The 27,348-nt window shown below is 35.4% G+C and overlaps 1 protein-coding gene across 3 annotated transcripts in view; it reads right to left on the bottom strand.

Annotated features, from left to right (window-relative positions):
* GABRB2 (gamma-aminobutyric acid type A receptor subunit beta2) overlaps positions 1 to 27,348 on the bottom strand; it is a 165,998-nt gene that overhangs the window by 100,821 nt on the left and 37,829 nt on the right. For all 3 annotated transcript variants that reach the window (XM_086471273.1, XM_086471272.1, XM_086471274.1), the window contains exon 4: positions 5,116 to 5,336. In XM_086471273.1, coding sequence (XP_086327399.1) covers positions 5,116 to 5,336 — 221 coding nt within the window. The remainder of the gene's footprint in view (positions 1 to 5,115; positions 5,337 to 27,348) is intronic.

Below are 27,348 nucleotides of genomic sequence, written 5' to 3'. Positions count from 1 at the left end.
GAAATTTACCTTCACAGTGTTAAATCTAATCAGACCTGACATACGTACCGTGTATGGGTTCTGTTAGGAAGCAAAAAGAACAATGTTAAGGGATCACCACTTGCTATATTCAAAACAGAAATGAAACTATAGGGGCATAAAAGAATGGGACAGTTACATTTACACATTATCATTTTGGTAATAAGACCACTTGCAGTTCAATGAATTTTGTTATAGCAATCAAGGTAAATGAAACCAAATTCACAGAAACATATGTATACGTGTGTGTGTGTAAACATTTATATACACATGTTTATATATAGATGTACAGGGAGGCAAAAGTAAAAATTTAAGACTGATATTTAAAAGAATCTCAAATTAGTAGAACGCATCTCAAAGAATATGCCACTGCATACAAAGTAAATTAATGCAGCAATAATAGTAGTGATTTCCAGAACAGTAATAGTGTACAGGTTTTTTAAAAAATATGTGGAAATTAATAGTAAGCAGGCATTTTTAATATATGTGGAAATTAAGGGTAAGCAGGCATTAAATATATCACTACTGTGGACACTTTAAATCACATTAACTTTTAATTAATTTTAGATGAAATATATAGTTAAAGCTAGTTAAAGCTACAAAACTGAAACCTTATCATTAGAATCATATCATTAATTGCCACATGGTCCAGTGAAGGCAAAAGCAGATTATGATCAATCACATAATTCTGTTGTGTTACCGGCATGTGTATTTGCCCCATTCATCCCAGTGTTTGATAGTCATTTAATCCAGAAAGTCTTTCTGAGACCTACTCAGCCGAGTCTGAGGACAAGGAGGAAGGATCTTCTACATTTCACCACAAAAATTTGTCCATGGATCATTAATAATTAGGAAATAGAAGAAGGGGGTTTTGAGGGTAATTATCCAACTATGACAGGCCTATATTGATATTCAGGTTTGTCTCTTGCCCTTGAAAATCCCCTCTGCAGTCCTCCTTGGAAACAGGCTACATCCTGAGAAGGACAGGCATATAGAAATCTTACAAACTGGAAAAGAAAAGACAAAGCTAGAAATAGATGTACTTCTTTTCAAAATCATAAAAACATCGCCTTTGCAACACATTCTTACACAAACAGTGTAACATATTCATAGATATATATCACAAACATACTTGTTCACAGATGCAGTCAAGATTTCTCTAAAACTAATTTACTTCTCCAAATAATTGTGACCAAAGAAAAATTCTTCATCCAAACCCATCACTTATTGTGATTTAAATGTTTTCTTTCTTTTATTAACTGCAATATCTCACAAAAGCTAAAGGAAAAACCCTTAACCACAATTTTGGGGTTTTTTCACTTGAAGAACAAATAGGGTCATTTCCTCCAACGCTCAAAACAGAACATGTGTGAATTATATGAGAGGAGGAGAGCTATATGGTGACCTATCTACTGCATCCACTCTGAAGTACATCTTTCTATGCAGCAAATAACCTCAAGGACCAATTCCCCCCCGCCCCCCCCAGTTTTAGTAAAAGCCCCCACAAGCTTTAGTGACGAAAAGAAAGATTTTTATTATTAAACTGGCATTGCTAAGTCCCCATTTCCATGCAAGAAAGAAGAATAACTGTTTTCTTCCTAATAACAGTTGATAACTTTAATCTGACAGTCCTCCAGGACTAGAGGCTATTTAGTCACTCTTGCATTAGGAAACAAAATGGACTTTATGAATATCCTACAGTCAAAAGCTGGATCTTTTCTTGCCATGCCCTCATCTATTAGGTTTCTGTTCATGTTGCACAGCCTCTATACCAGAACATGCTGCCTCTCCGACAAACAAGAGGCATCCTTCCCCTCTCTGCTGTTCAAGTACACAGTTGCAGCAGGATCCACGACAATTGCAGCCCCTAATCTTTTGTGATGAGTAGGGGGAGTACAGGGTGACAGTCATCTTGGCTGCTACCTACATTATACTATTCAGTTCAGCACAGCAAGGGAATGAAGGCAGAATTCACACTCCTCATTCATCTTGTACCAGCTCACAGGGCAAAGAGAACTCTTGAAATGTTCCAAGTAGAGACTCAAAAGGGATGTAACAATTGATAACCACAACTATCAGATTGCTAGGTATACTGGAATACTAGAAAATAATTTCCTGATCTGAAACTCTTGACCTACAGAAAATTCTTCTATTTGGGCTAAAAAGGATGGAAAAGTCAACATAGAAACAACATACAGAAGTACTCTATAAACCATTTTGGATACCATATTGTGGTTACAAGTACTGAAAAAAATAACTCCAGGAAATAAAGAATCAAAGCATTAATAATGAGTAAAACACATACAAGATTTCACTTTATTGCATCATAAAAGATATTAAAACTGATTTGCTATATATGCTCAATGAAAAGGAGGAATGATTTCACCCAAGACAAAGCAGTACCAACACCAATTCAGCTAAAAAAAGACAACTAAATTCATTCTTGTAGTGGTCCAGAATATTCTATGCAAAGTATTTTCAGACAAAGTTATCTTACATCCATGGACGTCTTGATCCATGGACAAAGTTCTATTTTAAAAGCACACACTCTTAAAAAATTATGGATATCAGAATTGTTAAAAGCCAAAAAAGTAAACCTATTAGTTTATTAACCCAGTTACCAATTTTTTTTTTATTTTATTTTTATTTTTTTTTAAGTCATCAAGACCTTCCTTCTGTTGGGAAACAAACATACCAAAAGCAAAAATCTTAGAAAAAGTACTTTTCACGAATGGTTTTAACATTTCTGAAGAAGACCTTCCTTTTACTTGATTCTTTCACAGAACAATTTTTTGTGAGCTCTACTTACTGTTTACCAACATTTTCAAAAACAGAAATTATATTGGATTGTTAAGCACTCAGAATGAATGTCTTGTCACAAGTAGCAATAAAAAGTCAGAATTATTGGAAACATTTAATGTGATATTTATTTGATAATTTATTCTGAAAAATAATAATAAATACCATTATTTTGGAGTCTTAAATTGAAAATTATACCAAAACCTTTGTTATGCTCTTAGTGCTCTCGCTCTATTAATGCAAATGTGTCTTAAGCAATTGTTTTACATTTCACTTTACTGTAAATAAAAAGTTTCACCATTTTAAGGAACCAATTATCTGTTGTTTCATCGAACAATAACAAAAACTCCAGACTTGCTCCTAGCCATAGTGCCAAAACCTGAGCGGCTCTCACACAGAAAACACAACTGGACACAACACAAATTGGTAAACATAATAATCAGCACAAAAGAGCAGAGCCTTTACTTCTAAATGAATCCATGTAGTTACATATGTCAAAAGGTTTCTCCGCATTTCATAAGAGAATATCTGGTCTGTGTTACAGATTTAACAATAAAATACACTGTCTCAGTTTCTGCCAAAAAAAATATATAACTTTTTTGCAAGTTTTAAGAAAATGCTCTATCTGGTCTCTTGTTTCATAAAAATTACCATGCTGCTGATCTCAAATTTACTTACACACTTTCCTACCGTGGTCATACTTCAAGGTGGCATATTTTTGCTGTGTACCAGATGTAACTAGTTAAATTCATTTCTTTTAGTAGCTATCACAGCCCTTTATTTTTCTTCCTTTACTTTTTAAGTAGCATAATAATCTGTTAGCCATAAGTGGCAGTGCTATTCCTTAAATGTAGAGGAAGCTAAGGAGTCAGGAAAAACCCAGACCTTTTCCACCAAAAAGATGTTCTACAATGAAGGATAAAATCAGCATCTTGTGCCAGGAAGTACCTTTCTCAGGACAGGCAAGTGACTGGACAAACTTTTATCACTCTGGAAATTTTCAGGTGTGGGTATGAAAATTGAATTTAAATGCCAAAAGTGTTGAGCCTGGAGACCGTTTTAGACATTTGAGTTCCAATTTAGGCAGCCGTGTTCTAAACAACAGCTTCTAAAGAGAAACATCTTAATACAAATCAAGATTAGTTATATTTGCTCAGCTGTCTTATTAACCTTAGTAGTTAATGGTATGGATTTCCAGAAATACCTGCATGTTAAAGTGCAGTAACAAAACTAAAGGCATCCAAATCAGTGACTTGTAGCAGATGATCTTAATTAGATATGAACTTCGTGGTCCATATTTGTTCAGTAACAGAACTAAATACATAAGACTGTGACGCTTTCCTTTACAGCCGGGTAGAAAACAGCCAAGTTAAGAGTTCATGCTTCTTGACATGATAGTTATAGACAGCCAATAGAAAAATCTTACTGAAAACAAACAAAATACACTAATAAAAGTTTTAAGAATTAGCTTCCCCAAAATTATTATTGTAGATTATTCTCAATATGAAAATATTAGACATTCCAGATTTAAAGTTCTGCAGTGTTTTCTTGTTTTTAACCCAGTCAATACTTTCTTTCTATTCTGTTACCTAGTCACAACATATTAAGTCAGTCATCTTTCACAGGAATATAATTAAATCACTTTCTTGGTAACCATTTTTTCTCTAAACACCTCAAACACACATTTCACCCCAGTTTTCAGAACTTATAAAGAGTGAAGTTCTGTTCATTTCTTTAGTCACCACTCTCCACACAGTCATACACAACACCAGACTGAAAAACATTTCAAGTCATACCTCACCTCAGTGAAAATCAGAAAAACTGATTCATCTAGCTAGCATACAAACCAATCTAATATTCAATAAAAATATTTCTAAAATATATCATTTAGTTAAACTATCAATTTAGCTGTCATATACATTCTCCCTTTTTTCCCCCTAATCCTTGTTTTGTATTTCTTACTTTGATTCCTTTGAGGAAGCAGCTCCAAAACTGGCTTTTGATCCACAGTGAGTATTTTAAATAATATTTGCAGTCTTGTCTGTTCTTAATACAAGTGTCTGAATTGTACCAAAAATGGCAGTTTATCTCCAAAAGTTATATTAAAGAATTTTAAAAATTCTTTATCCATTCTTAGAATACTTCAGTTAAAATTATTTCTGGAATATGATCAGTTATATAGAATACAGTAATAAAAAGAATAGCATCAAAAAAGGCAAAGAAACGGGGTTTAATTTGAAGCCATAATTAAAAGATTAACAATAAAAGGCAGAAGAGTTAGAAAAGGTTCATACTGACCTGAGTCCATAAAGGACTGTACCGTCTGGATGCAAACGGATCATTCTGTTCTTCACAGTGACACCATGTACAAATGACTTCTTGTCATTCAGAAAATAGGTATCGGGAACCCACAGCTGATCAGCTACTCTGTTGTCCAGAGTAAGGTTTAGAGGTATTACATTATACGACAGTCTCTTATCCCTCCACGCTTGCTGAAAGTACATTGTCAAGGTATAGTCCTGTGATTATAAAAACAAAAAGAAAGGTTGCGTTGAAGCAGACAGCATACATATGCAAAAAATGATAATGCAAATACACATTTATTCATTGCGACTGTCCTTAAATGCAAACATTTCTGTTCAGAATTTCCATAGGTAATTTATTCCTTTTTACAGTACTGAACATCTTGCGTATACTTAATAACAGAAATGAGAATAGAGAAAAGATGAGGTATTTACATCTCATGAATGACTTGGGAGTTCTCATTTCAGTATTTAAAAATAAAATGGAGAAAAAATTGTAGACACTGAAAAGTCTGCAGTTTCTGTAGCACTTGACAAGCCTGAGAGTTCTAGGAAACAGGAGCATTCACAGATCTGAATTTCATCTCATGGGCTCCACTGTATTCAATATAGCTCTGGATCACGCCTTGTATCTCTGAAGTTGCAGCTACCACCCAAACACTTCTCTAAATTAAAATCTCTTCAAAGCCTGTTAACTTTCCCCTGGGCACTGAAATCAATGGGAAGTCTCCACGTTTCCATGCTAGAGAGTCTTAGTCTTCTACTTAATTTTACAGATGAAGTAACTCTGGTTACTTCAATAGCACAATTCAGAGAGCACAATTACCCACAATCTGGGCAAATATTTGCAGTATCGTGAGACTTCCTTTATCTTGATGCAGGCCAGTAATGTACAGTACTTTGGAGATGTTTTGATCTTCTGGTGGTTTAGAGAACAACATAATTACAAAAATTATATTTTTGTAAGACCTGTTATACAGCGGCAGAATATTCATTATGTATTAGCCTATACTAAAAAAAAGCCATAAATAATACACAAAGCAGCTGTATATCGGATCACAGATCACTGGGGCAAGAGCTGTAAAACAATACTGAAGGAATACAAAAAGAAGGAACATCTTAAAAACAGTACTTTATTTTGCTTGTTCTACAGAAGTCATAATCAGGCCTCAGACTATTTTGATTTATAATTTGTATTTAACATGGACTTCATTAAATAGCGGTAACTGTTAGCTTACAAAAGATTGCTTTCAACAGAAAAGCAATCTATGTGTCAGTCTGAGGCACTTAAAACCAAGAAATCCCACCCAACTTAGAACAAATAACTATGGTGACTACATCCCACAAACTAATTTCCAGCACTGCTTAACAGAGAAAAGCACACAAGATATGAACATTTTATTGCATAAATTGCAATATTAGTTCTCATTAGCTACTTCATACTTCAAAGGAGAGACCACTATTGAAACTGTTTTTATTAGTTGGCAAAGAAACATTAATAATCTTCCTGCTGAAATACTTTAAAAGCACCTGCTACAAATGTATTTTAGAAGCATTTTCATTCAAAAAAAAAAAAAAAAAAAAAGACATGAACACTATACAGAACATCTCACAATACACAAAAGTAAAATTTTCTTATTTTGCAGTTTCACAGATTAAATTTTTATTTAAAAAAAAAAAAAAATCTACAAAAATGCCCCTGTAAGAAATCACTGAAATTTACTTAAAAAAAAAAAAAAAAGTTTTACATTTCTGGAATTAATATTTTCACAGGACAGCCAAGGACTTGATAAACACTGTATCTCACAAAACGTACATGGAAAAGTTACCTTCTTTGGTGAATGGGAAAACAGACATGCCACTCTTCCACTGCTATGCAGTGAGGTGGGATTCATCCTACTTAACTTCAAGCCCTGGAGACACATCTCTCTCCACTGATTTTAGAGCATCTAGGGCAATCAGTCCTAACCTATGCACATCCTCCAGTTAAGGGAATTCAAGCCAGTGTCAATGGCAAATTGAAAAGAAAATAAAAAACAGATATAACTTTTATTACCAATGTCTAAGTATCCAGAAAACTATTTTTCTTTTCTTTATTAATGAAATTTTCATGCATAAATTAGGTTGGTGTAATTATTCACTTTAAAATGTACACAGTCTGCCCTTAAAACACGCATTAGGGAGGGCCTGTGTCAAGTATAGCTAGTCCAGCAGAGATCCCCAAGCAATGACACAGCACCTAGAAACTGCCTCTTCTGCAGAACAGTGTGCACACAGATGAATCAGTATAAACTGTTTTTTTTAAGAGAGATGTGTATTTCCATGGTGGAAACACTCATTTTTATGGATCTTTCCGCAGCAGAGGCCACATACACGAGCTTCAAAATGCCTCTTCAGTTTTCACTGAGAATAGTTAACAGCATTTCTTCCTTGTCAACACAAAACCAGAATGGTAATGCTGTCCCTTTAGTCTTCTTCCTATTTGTGATGGTTTATCATCTTCACTTGCTATCCTTTCAGTCCTATGCTGCAGTTGCTAATGGTCACAGGTACACAGAACACTGCTCAGCTTCGGTAGAGTCTCACAAGCATTAACAAAACTGTACCGTTACAAGTAGGTAAACACTAAATGAATTTTTCTAACTATTTTACTACCAAGTGTATTTACCTTGTAACTATACTAATCTGAGCAGTTTTAATGATCTGAAATCTCTTCCACTCCCCCAGGACCAGGATGACAGTGCTTTCAAGAAATTCCACTTACATTTGATGAATTTTACTGTTATGCTTCATCACTGTTCTGTAGGTTTTGATTCATAACCAGATACCAGAAAATGTTCAGTAATATATTGTTCATAAGAAAATGTATTAGTCTTCATGATACTAATATATCACAACACAAAACAGGAGCTGTAGCAATGGCTCCCCTATTACCCTTGGAATGTTGCATTTCATTCCTATTCTAAGGAAAAATCTCCATGCATTAATATATAGCATATATAAAGAACATGCTTCCCTCTTTACACCTCAGTAAAATCTGAAAAGGAGGAAGAAAACTAAACATGCATAGAAACAAATTACATAAAACTGGAAATTTGGAGCACAAATATAGCAGAAAGAAAAGCCAAGTCACCAGGCTGGAGTCCAGAATCAAACACACTGTGTACCAGAAACAGAGCTGGTGTTCCAACTAAAAATTATTTGTCATATGCTGGCCCTAGTTTTCAGATGTGATGGTCAAAACAGGACACCTTAAACAACTTTTTATAAAACCCTCATAACCTTCTGAATTTAGGTAGTTTTTTTAAAAATTATTGTTAAAAATAAATGTTTTCCAAGCTACATATTTCAAAGTATAAGTGATTAGTTCGAAAAAAAGGAAAACCTGTCACATAAGCTGCAATTCATTCCTTAGAAAGCAGGGAGACATCAGTTTTGAAGCCCCAAATGAAACAGTAAATCAGAAAGACAACGTGCAGGTACAAAACATCCCCGAAGTATCCCATGATGCTTTATACTTTGAGATTAAGAACATGCTTGTCTAGTAGAAATACTACAAGAAAAAAGTAGTCTGTTAAACTCACATTAAGTATGGGAATTCCCCTTTATTCTAAGGATAAACATAAAAACAAACATGCAAAGACTTTGTCTCTTTAGGAAGACAGGCATACAAAAGAAGTAGAGAAACAGAAGTGGCTAGTAAAGGATGATTTTAAATTGACAAGGCCTTGGCATCCTATTAAATTCACAGGAAGGGATTGCTAGAAGCTTGTTGCAAGTATGAAGATGAAACAGTAGTGAATTTATTTAAAAAGCCTAACACAGGGCAGTAATTAGAAGTCAAAAGAAATATGAAACCAAACATGAACTATGAAACCAAACCTCACGATGACCATGTCTGTCTATATCACTGCATCAACAAACTACAAACGTACATTTACAACATCGGCATACAGAGACACGTTGTACAAATATAAATAGGTTCATCAGTTCAGTACGTGAACTTGAAATGCTGTACAAAATTTTATTAGTATACAAAAAGTTACAAGCAAAATCTAGAATATGAATAGGCAAATACTGTATTTTCTGTAAATACACAAATATTATCATTTGTATAGCTTCCATTATTATTTCATTGTTCACATGGATTTAAATTTAATAAACTTTTTTATTCTGTCCAGACACAGAAATTTAGGCAGCAGAAAACAGATGGTTACTCCTATTCCATCTTGATCAAATAAAAGATCTCTCTTTTCCTCACCAGTTACAGTTCAGCTTCACAGTTTTCTCATTTCAAACAATGAACAGAAGAGCAGCAAATATGAGACAAAGTTAATTTTAATGCAAATTTTCTCATATGAATAAAAATGTAATGAACAGTTCTATTAGTATTAGCATATTTATGAAGTAACTTTTATCCTGAATGTTATCTTTGTGCAGTGGTTGTCTGTAAACATTTTTAGCTGCTGGAAATGTATATACACGGGGGGATTTAAACTTAAATTTAGATAAATAGAATTATTACAGACAACCAAGTTGTCATTTAATGATCATCAACTTAAAAGATCCAAGGGAAGACACTGTGCAGGAAGGCATCAAAGCTGAAAACTGGCACTATTATTTATATTCTCTCATTTCATTAATATTTTCAAATAAAAGTTTTAGGCCAAAAAAGAAATGCCACTTTGGGCCTATTATTAGCTTAAAAAGATTAGAACACAGGCCTTAGCTAAACCCACCCATGGGCCAATAACTGTGAACTATATATTGCTGGTTCTCCTCTTATACGTGAAAAAGCACTGAGGCAAAAAAGGAAATAAATCTCACAAACATTCATAATGACAGTGGCAGTCTAATGCAAATAACTGTACCAGATGTAATTTTTTTCAAAACACAAGGATAAGCTTCAATGTGAGGAAAACCTCATTTAAAATATAGCTTTCTTCTACATTACACAAAACGGGACTGATTCATAGTGCAGCTCAAGTATACCAACACTTGTATTACCAGGGATATAACACAGCTACTGAAACACTTTGGAAGCAATAACATCAGGACACTTCGGAAAAGAAGAAAAAAAGTAGAAGGAACATTCTGTATATTATAAATACAACATACATCAGCATGGATTTGTAGAAGCTCTTTATCTCTACTCACCAGTAATGAAAGGAGAACTCATTTGTGGGTTGGCTTAAGTTCACTTCTCACCACTGACAACCTTCCTGGTTATTCCTAACTTGTAAAAATACCTTACTACATTTCCCAGTATAGTATTTTTAGAGGTAAATAATTTCCTCCTGAAAATGCTGGAAGCTGAAAATTTTGCCTGAATGCTGTATTTATTTACCACATACATTTAAAAAAGCTGTCTATTGATGACATATTTAAAAGTGCTATCAAGTAAATCATTAAAAGCATACACATTAAAAGCTATTATACACTTAAGAAGAAAGGATCAAATGTTAATTCTACTGTCTCCTCAGACTCAAATGAAGTTATCACTGACACGTGCAGTTTCTACAGCGGGAAGTAGACAACATGTTCCACTACTCAAATGGTATATAAAACAATCCAGAACAAAACATTTCAAGCTAATGGAGCTTCTGTGAATTTACTTGAAAAGCAATGTCTTTCCCTGAGTGCTGACTGATAATCCTTTCAACCCTCTTTTTTTTTTCTTTTAAAAAAAACCCAACCACTACATCATGTTTGAGTCATAATTACCTATCTACACTCATATCAAGAAATTTAACATAAACGTCTACTCTGTTAACACTGGAAACACCACAAAGCGGCTTACACAAAAGTAGAATGAACTATTGAAAGAATGGGTGATACCAAAGAAGTGTCAAAATAAGTTGTCATATGGCCTTTCAAAAAAGTATTTTTCACATTCTGTAATCTTTACTTCAAAAAATGACAATGACACCAAGAACCTTATACAGAGTTCAAGTTGAACTCTCTCAATCTGTTGAGTCCCACTTCCCAGGCTGGCTTCAAATCCATGAAACACTTCTAGTTAATTGTGTCTCCTAAAACTACCAGGTAGTTTTTCTTGACAGGAATTGTATGACCTAAAGCCTATGATCTTTCCAAAAAGGAAAATGATCTCAACAAGTAAGATTATCATTTATTCTGCAGCAACAGTCCCAGAATTATTCATCAGCAATTCTCACTTCTCAGCTGAACAAATAAGCAAAGATGGGCTGTTTATCTCCTACAACAGTTCTGAGAAACACACAGTATTAGTGAATCAAGCAAGAGACTTGTGTATGAAAGCCAAACGACTGTCAGCAGAGCTTGACTCCTAGACATAAAACTTCTTACTACTGATTATATGAAATCGGCAGTAAGAGACAGCTTACCATTTCAGCGACAAACTATGAATTTGTGCCCTCTTAGTGCTACCGAGTAGTCCATATTTATATTGTTTCTACACAGTAATTTATACACTGCACTGCGATGCAGTATCATTTTATTCCATGCACTGAAATGAAATAAAGAAGTTACGGCTGATATGTTTCCTGTAACGTCAATTAGTTTAGCAAGACACTGTGACACTTGATTTTAATTTATGACAAGTTACCCAGACTGAACCATGATACTGCACTTTTTACTAAGCCAGCAATCTGCACGTCATTCCAATCAAAAAGCATCTGTCTTTTAGTTCTGACTTGCTGTCTCTTAAGAGGAAGATTGATTAAAGTGAACTTGGACTGAAAACTGTAATCTAACTGCTACTTGCCTAAGAGAGTCACGTATCTTGATATGTTCGGATTTTTCTCTTTTGAAAGGACCTAGTCCTCTTTATACAGCATTGCAGGATTCTCAGATGAACAATGCAAATGCAAAGTAAGATTAATATGTGCAAACTATATTAACTTTTCTTTAAAGTTACATAAACAGCATTTTTCTGCCTCAGACAAAATTACGTGCTATTATTTAGTCACATCTTTGAAGGAGAATAAAGTATTTTAAGCCACAAGATATATTAAAAAAAAGTTTATTTACATTTGAATTTCTAATTTTTTCTCTATTCCTGTATCACAAACCATTTCCCAGAGGAGGGAGACTAATTCTGAGTTCACAGATCATTTCCTATGCAATTGTACAACCCTACAGATATTCAGAAAGGTAAATACCTACAATAGAAATCATATTTATATTGCTTTTATTACTAGGCTTCCCTTATTGTAGCCTATTATTAATAGTATTGCAAAAGAGTAAAAAATATTATTGACAATACTAAAGATAAACAAAAAACCCCCTCACAACTTCTTACATAGAGTGGAAATAAACCAGTGATTAAGCAGAACTGACAATCGATTGCAAAGTTTGATGACAGCAGACGGTGGCCTAAGCTATTGTTTTGCAGAAGAGACTCAAAAGCAAAAAACCAGAAACAGCTACCAGAAACCTGCATGTCTTACTGATATTTTTAATGAAAACAAAGTATTTTTCCAGGATTAGAATATAGTAACTGATAGCGAGATTAAATCTAGCAAAAACAAGAGAACTCGGTGCTTAGGTGCAGAACTAAACTGGCAAAACATCTGGGCAAGTGCTCTTTCTCCTGATGCTTTATAGTTTCCTGAGTTCCTAACATATAAACAAAATCTTAAGAATATACAAACTGAAAGAATTGCCAAGTTAATGCTGTTCCCTATCATTGTAATTGACTTCGGAACAACTTAATAAAATTAATAATAAAGCGAATAGGTGTTTGTTTAAAGTGTCTAATACTTATTTTTAAAATAAGTACTTTGCAGTATTTTTCAAAGAGAATATTGAAATTAATAAATATTATGAGGATTTACTCATTTATTTTTAAATATAGCCTTGTTTCCTTTGGTGAACGAGATTGCTCTATCAATGCAAGGAGACTCCAATGACAAAAGTGCCATTAATATGCCTGCTACTATGCTAGCTCTGTCTGCCTTCTCGCATTTAAAAAGGTGTATAGCAATCCCTAAATTCCCAGCTGCAGGCTTTGGTCCAAGAGACACTGAGACTTACTGAGAATAAAACAGTTTGAGATGCATTCAGCATTTTACTACTAGAACAGGTTGTTTACTTACATCCTCCACAGTTTGCCAAAGATGAGGCTGCTAAAGAATCTGGCTGACCATTACAAAACCTCTTAAACCCTATTCAACAGTTACAGTTCTTCCCTCTAACTTACAGCCTGCTGACATTTTAAGGAGTCCTGTATCACCTCAACCTTACACACCAGAACATTCATTTTCTCTGAACTACTAACAGTTATCAGCAATTCAAAAAATTTCAGCCTCAATAATTAAAATCTGAAGTGCTATAAGTAGAGCATCCTCAGTACTAGGTCTAAACTTCCAGGTGTTACTACACCAGTAATTCCCCAGAGTCCAAACTAAACCAAACAAATTCCAAATTTATCTCACCAGTCACTTCTGCTACTTCAGTCCTGCAAAGAAATGGTAGTGGGTTTGCATTTTAGGATAACAGTGAACTTCCTAGTTGGTTTGAGTGATGAAGTAATGGGAAGACTAAATGCTTACAAAACTATTGAAAATGGCAATAGTAACACTCCTGTTCCTACATTATCAGGGTTGACGCAATCCTCCTTTCAGAAATACTAAAACAAGCCACAAAGTTACTCAACAAAAAAATACAAATTTAATATAAATAGTTTAGAGGAAAGAGCTGACAAAAATTTGACTACCTGAGCTTCAGACAGAATTTGTATGCTCAGTGCTGTTGAAAAATGCAGTGTTCTAACAAAAATATGTCCCTTCTGTGATCCCAATTAATTGGGCTGCCTGAGGATGCATTTCTTGAAAAAGGAAAACACTACATGAATATTTTATTGGATCATTTTTATAGGCAAAGGAATTTACTTTGCTATATTTAGTTTGTTTTACTAAGCAGATCATTTCGCTACTATTTCCTTTCAGGTAAAAAAGCTAGCTGTCTCCTCAGCTAACAATGGAGAAGTTTCTGCAAGATAACTTCCACAACAGACACACTAAAGAAAGCATATATATGTATACAGGTATGTCATTTTCCTAAATATACTCAAGTCATTTTTCTATTCTGCTGTTCTGTTCTAGTATTACCGCTACCCTCTCCTTGTCAAATCCATGTCACGTTCTCTCTGTATTACAGAACACCAAAACAGTTCAGGTGACTTTCAGATAAATCTTTTGGCCTTCGAGATTTTTCTCCTATGAATTCTTTCACAGGTGAGAAGACTACTAATTTTTGCTTTGCTTGTGATGTCATATTTGTGAGATCAAGATAAATAAAATCTTATCAATCTAGGTGAAAATGCCCTTTTGATTGAAAGGGCCAAAGACATCTCAGATAGCATTACTGTAAGTATAACAGTTCCTAAAAAAGATGGAGTAAGTATGCATATTAATCGATTATCTGGCAATATTTTCAGTGTCTCAACATTATGCAATTACTAGATATCACTTCCATTTTAAAGACAAAAAAGTAAGAGAGCGCCAAGAAGCTCAGACTGAAGTATTCAGTCAGACAGATTTTGGGAGGCACCACAGTGAAATTACTAATCAAGCAGGACAACCCTTTAAATTTTTCAAAATTTAACTAAAATTGTAGGTAGTTAACAGCCAAGAAAACCCTCTTATATTAGCATTGGAAAAGTGGACAAAATCTGAGCGCTTTTCTACATGTTGCCCCAAAAGTGTCTGATAATAGATATAACTCATTAATTCACTCAAACGATTGCTTTTTGACACTGAACATAGTTGCATTTTCTGTTCTGACCTGGAATACCCTTTAACAAGATAAAGATTCAGTTGTACAGTTTTGTCAAGGCAGTTATGATAATCTTGTACTTGTAACACTTCTAAACTAAACAATTCTAAAACTAAATCATGGAGGATTTATTTAATAACAAATTAATAACAAATTTTCAAGCAAATTTTAAGATTGGCTCACAAAGGAACATTTACACTCACTAAACAACAGTCTCACAAAGAATACTGACGTAACAGAGAGACAATGAGTGAGAGCAAGAGAGAGTTTCAGGAAGTTTTATAAAAATAGCCAAAACATTTCCCCTAAGATTTAAGTGTCATCTCAGAATTATAAAAACAAGATATATAATACATTATCAAAGGAAATGTTATGTAACTGAAATAAAGTTAGACTAATTGATTTCATTAGCTTATTATGGTCTCCAAGACCACCTGATACTTCACAGAAATTTATAGGAAAAAACCAGCCAGGTATGTGTATGACATACCCCGATTTTATTTTTCTTCTGAATGAACTCAGAGTCCTTCTCCCTCTGTCTCTATGTATGCATTTTCTCACACACTATTACTAATGCTAGATTACTATCCTCTTTTTCTTGCTATTTTTGTGTGGTTTTTCTTTTAAATAAAAAAAAGAAACAAAAGGTTAGCTGGAAAGCCCAAATACCTCACTTGCTTTTATCAAATGCACCCACTTTGGAAACACGAATGGAAATGGTTCTACGCAACTGTAATCTGCCAGTTATTTTTAATGCCACTCTCCACTCACATATGAAGCACCAGCAGCAGTTCACTTCTGTTAAACACTGTCACCACAGATCCTGCAACATTTCGTCTTCTGGCCTGCCAATTCCAAGAAGTTCACCAAAACGGTTCATTAATCTGTTAGTGACAAACTGATGTCTTGAAAGAAGCAGTGCACTCTGGAGAGTACAAATCTCCCACAGATACATTGCTATAAGCATTTATATATCATGGTCTAATACACCAGAGGCTACAGACTGCACTTCAGACTAATGTGTTTCTTCCCTGTTTACATATAAATCTTGTGGGGATAGACCAAACACCTTGATTTAGCTGCCTTCCTCAGCCAATAATCTCTTGAATCCTGTAACCTTACATACAGATTTCACAGGGTTTGAACAGTAAAGAGTGTGAGGATGGAAAGGAAGAAATAGCATCACATCACATAGGCCTTTTCCTGTATTTTAAACACTCTCCTCCCCGAAACCCAAGATGTGACAGGCTGCTTCTCTTAAAAATGTCAGCCACTGTAGAGAACTGCCAGCACTGAAGTAAAAGTACAATTTTAAAAAAGTACATATAATTTCTTTCATAGTGATGACAAGCCTATGGAAACTAATAGAAAGTCCAATTTGCATGACAGCCCAACACTTCAGCAAAGAGAACTCTTAGTAGAGATACTTCCAAGAGAATAAAGTCATGTATTCAGATGAAAAATAAATGACTATTATTATGTTCCAGGGAGAAAAATCTGAAAAGAATCAGGTGGAAAAATATTGCATCTTTAACAGTCATTGCACATGCATTAATTATAGTTTAAATTGTTCATAGTTCAGCAAAGCCAAAGCCTGTTGGAATATCTCACAGGGAAGAATTCCCATCCTGAGTGCCTCTATCACAAAGATATATTGTTCTTGACAGATACAAAAAGCTTTATAGCAAAGAATAGCTGCAATGCCCACAACTACCAACTACGCCTAGTTTTCCATAATCTGCATATTTTATCTACAAGAAATCAACAAAAATTAATATTGGAAAGATTTGCAGAAACAATGCTGAATTAGTATTTTCATAAGATCATAGGAAAACTCAGGCTAGAAGAGACCTTAGGAGGTCTCTAGTCCTACTGCTCAAAGCAAGATCAGCTATGAGGTCAGACCAAGTTGCTCAAGGCTTTATCTAACCCGCTCTTGAAGACCTTGAAAAATATTTTCCTTTCTTTCTATATGGATTAGAACAACATTTTAATAACAGTGAAACCAGTATTTGTATTTAGAAAGAAACTCCCTATGCTTCAAAGAGGAAAAAACAGGATGGTCACCCTAATCTAGTAACAATTGCAATTTAATTTTAGTTCAATTTTAAATCACTGTTGTCTGATTCTCAGAGCCATCACACACTACTGCTTCTATCTATTCTGTATACTGTATTATTATTCCAGCCTTTTTGTGTCATTTGCTCAATAATTCTCTCAACTCCCTAGTCTCACAACTATTTGAGCCACCTACAAATCAACAGGATACATTTACCATTGAGTTTTTGAACACGTGTTGTTCAGTATTTCCTGTACTCTTCAATTGTCATCAACAACTTTACGTCTCATGAAACTATTCTCTGTTTCTATACAGTATATATTTTTTGGCAAACAGGTTTTTTTTTGTTCTCCATCTCTTTTAATCTTCCTGGTTTCCCATCTGTGCCAGAGAACTTTCTATGCATTTAAATAATTGGTTTCCATTTTCCACAATAGTTAATAGTTACTTTGTAAACAATCCTCATTGTCCTTTGTCAGACTGAAGCTACCCTGTCATCAAGACCTATTAATTTAACGTCGTATCACTCGTAACTATCAATTCTCAGAAACATACTCCAAGAATCAAAAAAAAACCAATAAATCTGGCATCCTTCATTACTGAATGGATTTGTTTACTTGTCTGTCTCCTACTAGATTATACGTCTCATCTCATCAACTTTCAAAATTTGTCTTTTTGTGGTTCGCTATTTCTCTTACAACTGAAGTCAGGCTTGTACTTCAGTGACCAAACGGAAGTAACAATTTTGACAGCTGGAAACATCAAGAACAAGACAGAACCTTGCCTTTTTTCAAGGTATGAAAGGTAACTGGTTAATGGAAAGGGCATGGAAAGTATTTCTTGCTTGGCATTAATAAAAATGCAGCATATTTTAACAAAATAAGGCTACCATACATCTTTCTCGGTCAGCCTGCTTATTGTGGAAATGGTAATGAAAGCATCACTGGTCCCAGACTTTTACCCTTTCTCACAAATTCGGATATAAGTGCAGCAGGAAATTATTCAGTAAAAATAGATCCCATTTTTAATTAAGCAGCTTCATTATAATCATACTTCGAATGTATTTGATTTGGCAGACTCTTCTGAAAACACGGATTGTTTTTGAGCAAATTTCAGATCCTGCACAGAGCAAATTTTCAACGTACATAGCAGTCCCCTCCAGCTACTCTTACTGGAAGGCATTCACACAACTTGTTGGGACTCCTGGTTTTACATCATTCCTTCCATCTGGGCATCCAAACCAGCACTCTGGATGCAATCTTTTCTGCCTTCTCTCTACTTAAATCATTTGATATTTATTGAAATTTCTGGGAGATGAAATAACTGGGAATTCATGAACTCTACTATTACCTCAGAAGTAACAGAGAACAGTTTTGCTTTTTCTTCACCCCTGAAGGAATGCTAATCCAAAGTTTGCAAGGGCAGTAGTCACTTTGCACAGGCAACAGAAATCAATGCATTTTCTTTCTTTTTTGACATCAAGAATTGTATTAGCATTCTCACGTCTTTATATACTTGGAAAAGATCAAAACTGACCAAATGAATGCACTCTGTTAGAAAGAAGTCTCAAAGACACATTCCCACTTAATCCCTCTCAACTTTTACATTAAGCACTCTTTCAGAAATCTAACAAAGATGTGGAAAAAAACCTAAACCAGATATCAGAAAAAACCACTAAATTTGAAGGAGCAGGAATCAAACATTCTTCAAAACTTACATAAACCATTTTCATTCACCACATTACTTGGCAAAAGACTTTTAAGCCCTTAGTTTATGAAAAAGCTATAATGAACTTTCCCTCCCATAGTCAGTAAATGTCAAAAATATTTCGCAGTCCTACTGCTATAATATTGAAGACAATTCAAAAGTGATGATTTGAAACTAATTCTTAGAAAGTTCCTCAAAGTTGGGCTGGAAAGTACAAAGACTCTGCCCCCACATACCAGCTTTTATAGAAGCTATCACAGACTGATCCACAGGATACTTTGCAATTAAAAACACACCAAATACCTTCATCAAGAAAAGAAACATTCTTCCCCAAATGCACCAAATTAAAAAAAAATTTAAAAGTGTATTATTTCAGCAAAATGTTTGTATTTCCACAATAAAAACAACTTCCTCTAACTTGTGTTTGTGTCTGCCTCTTTTCAAAATTTAAAACCACATAAATAAAACCCACAATTGTCTCTCAGTCACCAAAGCTCATATGTATGTTCAGTGTTCTCCCCGTCAAATAAACTGCCCTTGCACCGTACAAATTACAGTTCCATAACACACACTGAATTCCATACAGTTACACTGTATCCATACAGTTCCATAATACATACTAAGTATGAATACATACACTAAGAATATCCATTTTGAACAATTCGATCAAACATACATAAAAATAGTCAAAAAGCTCTGTGATGGCTCCACTGACATTGTCCTGAAAATAATCACTGATTTCCTAGCAGGTTGTTCAGTCTTGATGAATTTGTAATGCTGGATTTCTGAATTAGTTTTGTACCTTAACCGTAATGATTTTGCTTAATATTTTCAAAGTGACATTAGCTGAAGTGTTTTGGGGTTTATCTCAAATTTTTAGACTTCAAGCCATCACAGTATGTGCCTGGCTTTAGCAGGTGTTAGACAAGCAAAATCTCAAGTACTCATATATTTCTAGCCACAACCTCGTGCTTTTTACAGTATTTCTGCTTGAGCACACTACATGCTAATCGGCAAGCAAAACACATCTATTTGAAATCTGCTAGTTAGTAGCTGGTTAATTCATGCATGAAATGCATTTATACATCAGTTCACCGGCTTGATTTATGACACATCTATTATTTTAAAATAACAGCATTTTTTTCTCCCTCAAGAGTCATAAAAATGCTTTATAACATATTCTTATATTGCTCTGCACTAGTTAAAACTTAGGATTTTTTTTAAAGACACTCCTGTGATGCATTCTCTATCATGTCCAAACGATATAGAAGTTCGCTAAAATTTTCCCTTTAAGAATAATTTTGTCCAATTTGAAAATGTGAAATCTTAAGTAATGCACTTGTCAAAAAGGGTGTTTCACCAAAGTGTCAGTGATATTCTCTTCCCCATTTCCCTCCCTCCCGTTAAGTAAGTAAGAAAGAAAATAAGCACAAACCCCTCAGCATTACTTGTACCCTACAAATTTTTTCCTACAGGGCTTTGCTTATCAACAGTCTACACTTGAATTCTGATCATCTTTTCCAGAAAGTCACAGTGAAAATGAGCAAGGACTCAGATTCATAGCTGTAAGGAAACACAATCGAACCAGCATTTGATACCAGCACCGCTGAAAAGGAGCCCTGCATTCCATTACACTGGGTTCAGCAGGTTTTTTTAATGATAGCATCATTATTATTATTGCCAGTTGGTCCATAACCAACCACTAAAAAGCCTGATACTTTCTTTGAAAGGAAATAAAACAGAAAAGAAGGAAAAAAAAAAAAAAGTAAATTCATGAGTAGTACCCGCCCCCTATATGCACTGCCCTATTACTGAGGAGATACTAGTGAAACTATTATTTTGAGATAAAGGTGCCATACCTTAGATTATCTAATTTAAGGTAGAAATTCAGCTGAAAGTTGGACTGGCAAATGAGACTTGTACATGGGGATTCTACCTGCAGTTCTCTCTCCTGCTTATAGCGTTTTCCTGGGAGAATCACTATATATGAAATCATTATAATAAATAAAATCTATAGTATATTAGTTACACACTGTAGATCTTAAAAAAGGCATTATGCTAGCGAAAAGTACTGCTGTTATCTCCTCATAATGATACTCCTTCTTTCCAAATCTTTAAAAAATTCAATTAAGTACAGCTAGAGGATAGATAGAGGTGTCTCACATCAGCACAATGACTAAAAATCATTAGCATGGACTAAATATTTTGTTTGGTTTTACTTAAAATCTAAAATATGAGAATATACCAAATGTTTTCAAACACCAATTTAGAATCATAAACATGCAGATGATTTAGAAAATCCTATTAAATAGATCTTGCTATTATAAATGGACAGTTATATTGCCTCATGGCATCACTATGCCAGTACCTAAGTCAATCCTACTATATTAAACAAAGGTCTTTCAAACAAACAGTAACTATTAATTTCAAACAGCATTTCAAAACCACCACTTAGACTCTTTTCCTGGAAACGTCTTTATTGATTTTACTCGAAGCGGCTTTTTTATTGTCACTTACAACTTGCATATATATTGGTTTGAAGTTTTGATTTATAATTCTTATACAAATGCTTTATTATTTGCTTTTCACTCTGTTACTTGATATAGTATTTTTTTACTACCTCTACCAATTTGCTACAGTATATTATGGATGCTTGGAGTACACTGTAATTGCACTGGTATCTCTAATGAAAACATTGTGCCTGATAACCGAGGCACAGAGACCCGTATTCTAACTCATGGTCTCAGCTACAAAACCGTTGCAAGATTTTGAGGGTTTTTTCTCAGCAGGGGTGGAAGGGGAAGCACAGTGAATGGAGGCAAAAATGTTTGATCTCTCAAGGTCCACTCAAACCTGGGCTGTTCTATGAATATTTTGAGCTAAGTACACCCTGAATTAATTGCAAAATTTTTTGTATTAGACTCTTGTTATTCATGTCACCAAATATTACAATTAAGTACTCCTCTTAAGTTATCTCCTCATCTCTGCAGTGTTCAAAAAGTCAAGCTAAACCTCAGCTGGCCTACAGCATAATATGATTATCTATAGCAGTTCATAATTGATGAGTTATAGTTATGCTGTTTGTGCTTTTGAACACACTTACTTAGGAACTCCCTGAAATATGAATCTCAGTATCTTCTTGTTTGAGCTATTCAGCAAGGGAAATTTACAACTGAAGATGCTCTCAGAACCTGTGGGAATTAAAGACTCCTTAGAAACAAACCAGGTAAACTCACAGGCAAGAATAGTTCATTTCTGCATTTTCATGAAGGCCCAGAGATTTTTGGCACAAAACTTCACAAGGTCTGGTAATCCTGCACACAGTGAAATCTGGCCAAACTAGTAAATAACTACTTGGATGACTTAAAAACATACAACTCCATACCACAGGTCTCAACTTCTACCATCACATCACATCAATTTAGTTAAGTTTTACCCTCATCTTCTACTGCAGTGAAGTTACACAGAATCACAGAACCGTTGGAAGGGACCTCTGGAGATCATCTAGTCCAACCCCCTGCTAAAGCAGGTTCACCTGGAGCAGGTTACACAGGACTGCATCAAGGGAGGTTCTGAATATCTCCAGGGAAGGAGACTCCACAACCTCCCTGGGCAGCCTGTGCCAGTGCTCTGTCACCCTCAGAGTAAAGAAGTTTTTCCTCATATTCAGGCAGAACTTCCTGTGCTCCAGGTTGTGCCCATTGCACCTTGTCCTGTCACTGAGCACCACTGAAAAGAGTATGGGCCCATCCTCTTGACACCCACCCTTTAGATATAAGCTTTGATAAGATCCCCTCTCCATCTTCACCAGGCTAAAGAGCCCGAGGTCTCTCAGCCTTTCCTCATAAGACAGATGCTCCAGTCCCCTCATCATCTTTATAGTCCTCCACCAGACTCTCTCCAGTAGCTCCTTGTCCTCTTGAACTTGGGGGCCCAGAACTGGACACAGTACTCCAGATGTGGCTTCATCAGGGCAGAGTAGAGGGGGAGGAGAACCTCCCTTGACCTGCTGGCCACACTCTTCTTAATGCACCCCAGGATACCATTGGCCTTCTTGGTCACAAGGGCACACTGCTGGCTCATGGTCCACTTGGTGTCTACCAGAACTCCCAGGTCCTTCTCCGCAGAGCTGCTCTCCCGCAAGTTGAGCCCCAGCCTGTACTGGTGCATGGGGTTATTCCTCCCCAGGTGCAGGACCCTACACTCGCCCTTGTTGAACCTCATTAGGTTCCTCTCCGCCCAGCTCTCCACCCTGTCCAGGTCTCCCTGTATGGCAGCACAGCCTTCTGGTGTGTCAGCCACTCCTCCCAGTTTAGTATCATCAGCAAACTGGCTGGGGGTGCACTCTGTCCCTTCACCCAGGTCATTGATGAATGTGTTGAACAAGACCAGACCCAGTACTGACCCCTGGAGAACACCACCAGCCCCAGGCCTCCAACTAGACTCAGCACCTCTGACCACAACCCTCTGAGCTCTGTCTTTCAGCCAGTCCTCAATCCACCTCACTATCCACACATCTATCCCACACTGCCTAAGCTTCCCTATGAGGATGTGGTGGGAGACAGTGTCAAAACTTTGCTGAAGTCTAAAGCAATTCTTAAGTTACAACAAAACAGACAGAAGTACTGAATTACTAAGTATATTTCTAAGGACACCATAACATTTTAGGACTACAATATATGGACCTTCATGGAACATGGCAATACATCAACTGCCAATTCAAGTGACTTCAATGTAATCTGTTACTTTGAACAAAATTTTAATCTGTTATGCAGTCTTAGAGGGTGCTCTATATATTCTGTCCATCAACAGTAATTTTAAAATCAGGGTATGACTCCTCCGTTGTCATTGTATCTATCAACTATCCCTCTGCACAGTAACGGAAATCTGAGCAGCCCATTGAAAAAGTTCTTCCCACCCCACCCCCACCACTAATGTCAGTCAGATGTTTCAAACAAAGTGAAAGAACCTTAAATCAACCACCATTATACAACCTGCTGATAACTTCTGATTACCTTCTGAATCCCTTTCAGATGTCCCAGTCTGGATTCTGTGAGAAAACTTCTCTCCCCCCTCATCAGTATCAGATTTCTTTTTTTTTTTTTTTTTTTTTTTTTTTGGAGGGGGAGCGGCAGTGGTGGAGCTAGTAGTTTGTTTGGTTTTTTGTGCTTCTTTGTAGCATAACAGCAACTTTTTACATTCATCTTAGTTAAGTATAATTAGCCATTCTGCTTAGAACAGAACAGACAATGAAAAAAGGGGTAAAATCAGGCAAAAGAGGATTCAGATTCCAACCACTGGATAATTTACACAATACTTATAACATTATCTATTATTAACACTAAAACTCACACTTTTTAAAATTGGATGTTGAAATCTAATATTCCTGGCTGCCAACCATGCATAGAAAACAGACAGGCTAATGCTAAAGAAAACAAATTTTTATTCATTTACCTTCTGTGTGAAATGAACTGTGCAGTGAATTATTTAGAAGAGGAAAATTGTAATTGCATGTGTAATAAAGCTGAAAATTAAGGACAAGCAGATGGAAGACTAAAAGTTCTTTTTTGTAAGTGATAAGAGGATGATTCATAAGTATTTGACATTAGTTAAAATTACTTATGGAACAAATGTTTATGGAAAAATGTTCTTCTTAGGACAATGTGCCATCACACAACCAGCAGAGAATTATCTAATTGAGACCTGTAATCAAAAGGAAAAAAGGAAATAAACTGAGAAAGAAGAAAATGGGCTAAACTTGTTCACTTCTCCTGAACTTCAGTGACTTGTGTCTTAGCTTCCTACCTCAAGAATTCAGGGCACTATCAGAAATGTCATAGACCACAATAATTCAATTAATTTGTCGTTTTAAGGGTACTTTATACTGTCACAAATGGTAATGTACTTCCTAAAGTCAGCTCAATAGAAGTACAAAAGTGGGATGTAAGTTCATGAGATTGGTGGTGAAGTTATCTCACTTTGTTGTAAGCAACCCTGAGAAAAGGCTTTTTTCAAGTCTCCATCTACTTTTAAAGAAAAATTAAAATGAAAACCAATTATCTTATCCACACTTACATTGTTACATATGACTTGAAATATATTAAGTAAACATTTTCATACACAGATAAATATTTAAAGTATCAGGAATAACTAAAAATACACAGATTAATTTCTTTTCATCGTTTTCCTAATGTCATGAAAAATGCAACTGCCTTACAGATGATCCTTCAATGTTTTGCGTTCATAGTAAGTAGGCCAGCACTTTCATTAGGCAGTGAAGGGTTCTCTTCACTCTAACATTACTACACACTATTTCTGTGCAGAGCAGAAGCCAGCCTTGCTGTAGTAGGAGCAGAACAAGATTTAAGTGGTTTGCTGTGGTCTTTCAGCAGCAGACGATAGATGCCTTTCCATTCTACTGTCAGGAGTATCCATGCTTTAAGCCAAATCTTTGGACATAGCAGACAACTGGAATTTAAGGTATCATTTAACTTGTGCTAGACTTGTGTGCATGCAAACTCACATGTATACACTACGTTAATTTGGAGTTAAAATCCAAATTATACCTGGAGCTACTAAGGCAGTAAAGCACATGTTAATTCTCCTATGAAACTTTTGGTTTAAAATATAAAGCTAAGTGTTACTGTCTCTTCATAGCACAGCCTCTTCTAGGTCACATTCTGAATCACCCATAGCCGTATATTACTATTCACAGTTATTTATTAAATATGTTAATCATGTCACATACAGAAGGGTTCGCTGAGAATTTGAACAAATTAGTCCCTAACCCCATCAACTGTTAATAAGTATTTTAAAGAGATCTGTAAAGGCAGTCTGCATATTGGGCTTCCTCTTCCCCACTGGCTATTTAAGTTGATTACTGCTAATATGATAGGACCAATTTGCTCTTCCGTATTGTTTGCAGACAGACTATAAATGACAAAATTATAACGTCTGCCACCATTTTCTTTCAAAATAACCAGCCACTCAAGTTATACTTTGGGTTAAAAACTAGAAGGGAGAATCCCAAGAGTAATTTTTCATTTTGTATTTTTATTTTTTTGTTAAGTACCTTAATATTTCCCTCAGTTTTATTACTGAAATTTCATGCCACGAAATGAAGCTGTACTAACCTGCACAAGTGATAACAGTGGTCTTATTCTGCTCAAAGAACTTTCTTATTATAGTCTCAAATTGAAGAAAATACACTGACATAAAAATATTATTTCCTTCCTGTTAGCATACACTGTTAGATGAGACACGTTATCCTAAGGATTGGACTTCAGTACCTCTCGGTCCTGCCATGAGGTAGGAGAACTGTGGTGGATGACATTCAAAAATTGACATTTAGAAATGGTAATAGAAAAGAATTCTCTTGCTTCTTCAAAGATTAATGATTTTTTTGTATCCTTTTACAACAAACAGTGTTAACTGTAGAAAAATATACCTACTCAAATCCCCCAAAATATATTCACTGATACATAAAAAATGAGCACTAAAAGAATGGATAGCTTCACACCTATGAAAAATGCTTGACAAAAAGATGACACATTTTTTTACTTTTGACTTGTTCTTACACACTTTTTCCTCCATCTTCATGCAATGTTTTGAAACATTGATATGATTTCCTTCATGTCCGCCTGGTCAACTTGAGCATGGTAAACCTATTTTTGGGGGTTAATGCAGCCTTTCAGTTTCTGTTCTCATACTATCTAAATATACCATTGTTTCCTCCCATAAAGGTAGTTATTGTTTATTCCACAGCCCTGGACAATGTGTTGAGAATTAATCTCATCTGGCATTTCAAAGAAAAAGGTATGCTGACTTTGATTCCCTTGGATTTTTCCTATTCATTTATCTGTCTTCCAGACACGGTTATAGATTACAGGATTATTCTTAGCTTAAGTATTTATAAAGCGTCCATCTGTTTAGTTGTTAATATGGCCATCAGACACGCAGCATTGCTAATTTTACTACAGATATTTTAAGATCTCTTAAGAACTGAATAAACTAAATACAAGTTTGCAAGATTCTGCAGCCAAAGAGGCAGACTGTCTATCTGAGCAGATGAAGATTGTTCCACATTACTGCACCCCTAGTCCAACGTGCTAAGTACAGCAGTTAGGCTCACCTGCCAGCTGCTTAAAATGTTTTCTAATCTTTTACTCTGTCTGTAGGCTGCATACAACCATCTTATGAATGCAGAAGGACTTAACCTCTGGGAAAACAGTAACAACCCTCATGAAAACCCTGAAAAGTCCTCCTCTCTTCTGTGGTGGTCTGTATTAGTGTACAGTAACACTTTGGTCTTTTTTGTAATGCAAGCAACTGGCATTTCACATCAAAGGTAACAGCAACAGCATAGCCTATACACCATAATGCACCACAATTTCACAAGAGGTAGACTCAAGGGCTGAGCAAGCTGAAAAGAAGACAAGTGCACAACTTCAGATATAGAGACAGAAAGCCTTTTCTGAATGTGTTAAAGAAATCTCTAGACATACATGTCCAAGAGCAAATTACTTGTCTGTAAAAGCATCCCAATTTTATTAATTTCTGGTTCTGCAAGACAATATTTTCTATCTGCTGTTCTGGATAAAGAACAACATTATTATGCATTGAAAGTATTCAAGTGGAGCACATGCAACGACTCAAAGTTGCTATAATTTTCTTGCGACAAAGCAACTGTAATGGATAGTTTTG

This window comes from Leptosomus discolor, chromosome 10 (assembly GCF_034619465.1).
Source record: "Leptosomus discolor isolate bLepDis1 chromosome 10, bLepDis1.hap2, whole genome shotgun sequence".
In the NCBI taxonomy this organism is placed as follows: Eukaryota; Metazoa; Chordata; class Aves; order Leptosomiformes; family Leptosomidae; genus Leptosomus; species Leptosomus discolor.
The sequence above is the reverse complement of the archived record's forward strand: the minus strand, read 5'-3'. Positions and strand labels throughout refer to the sequence as shown.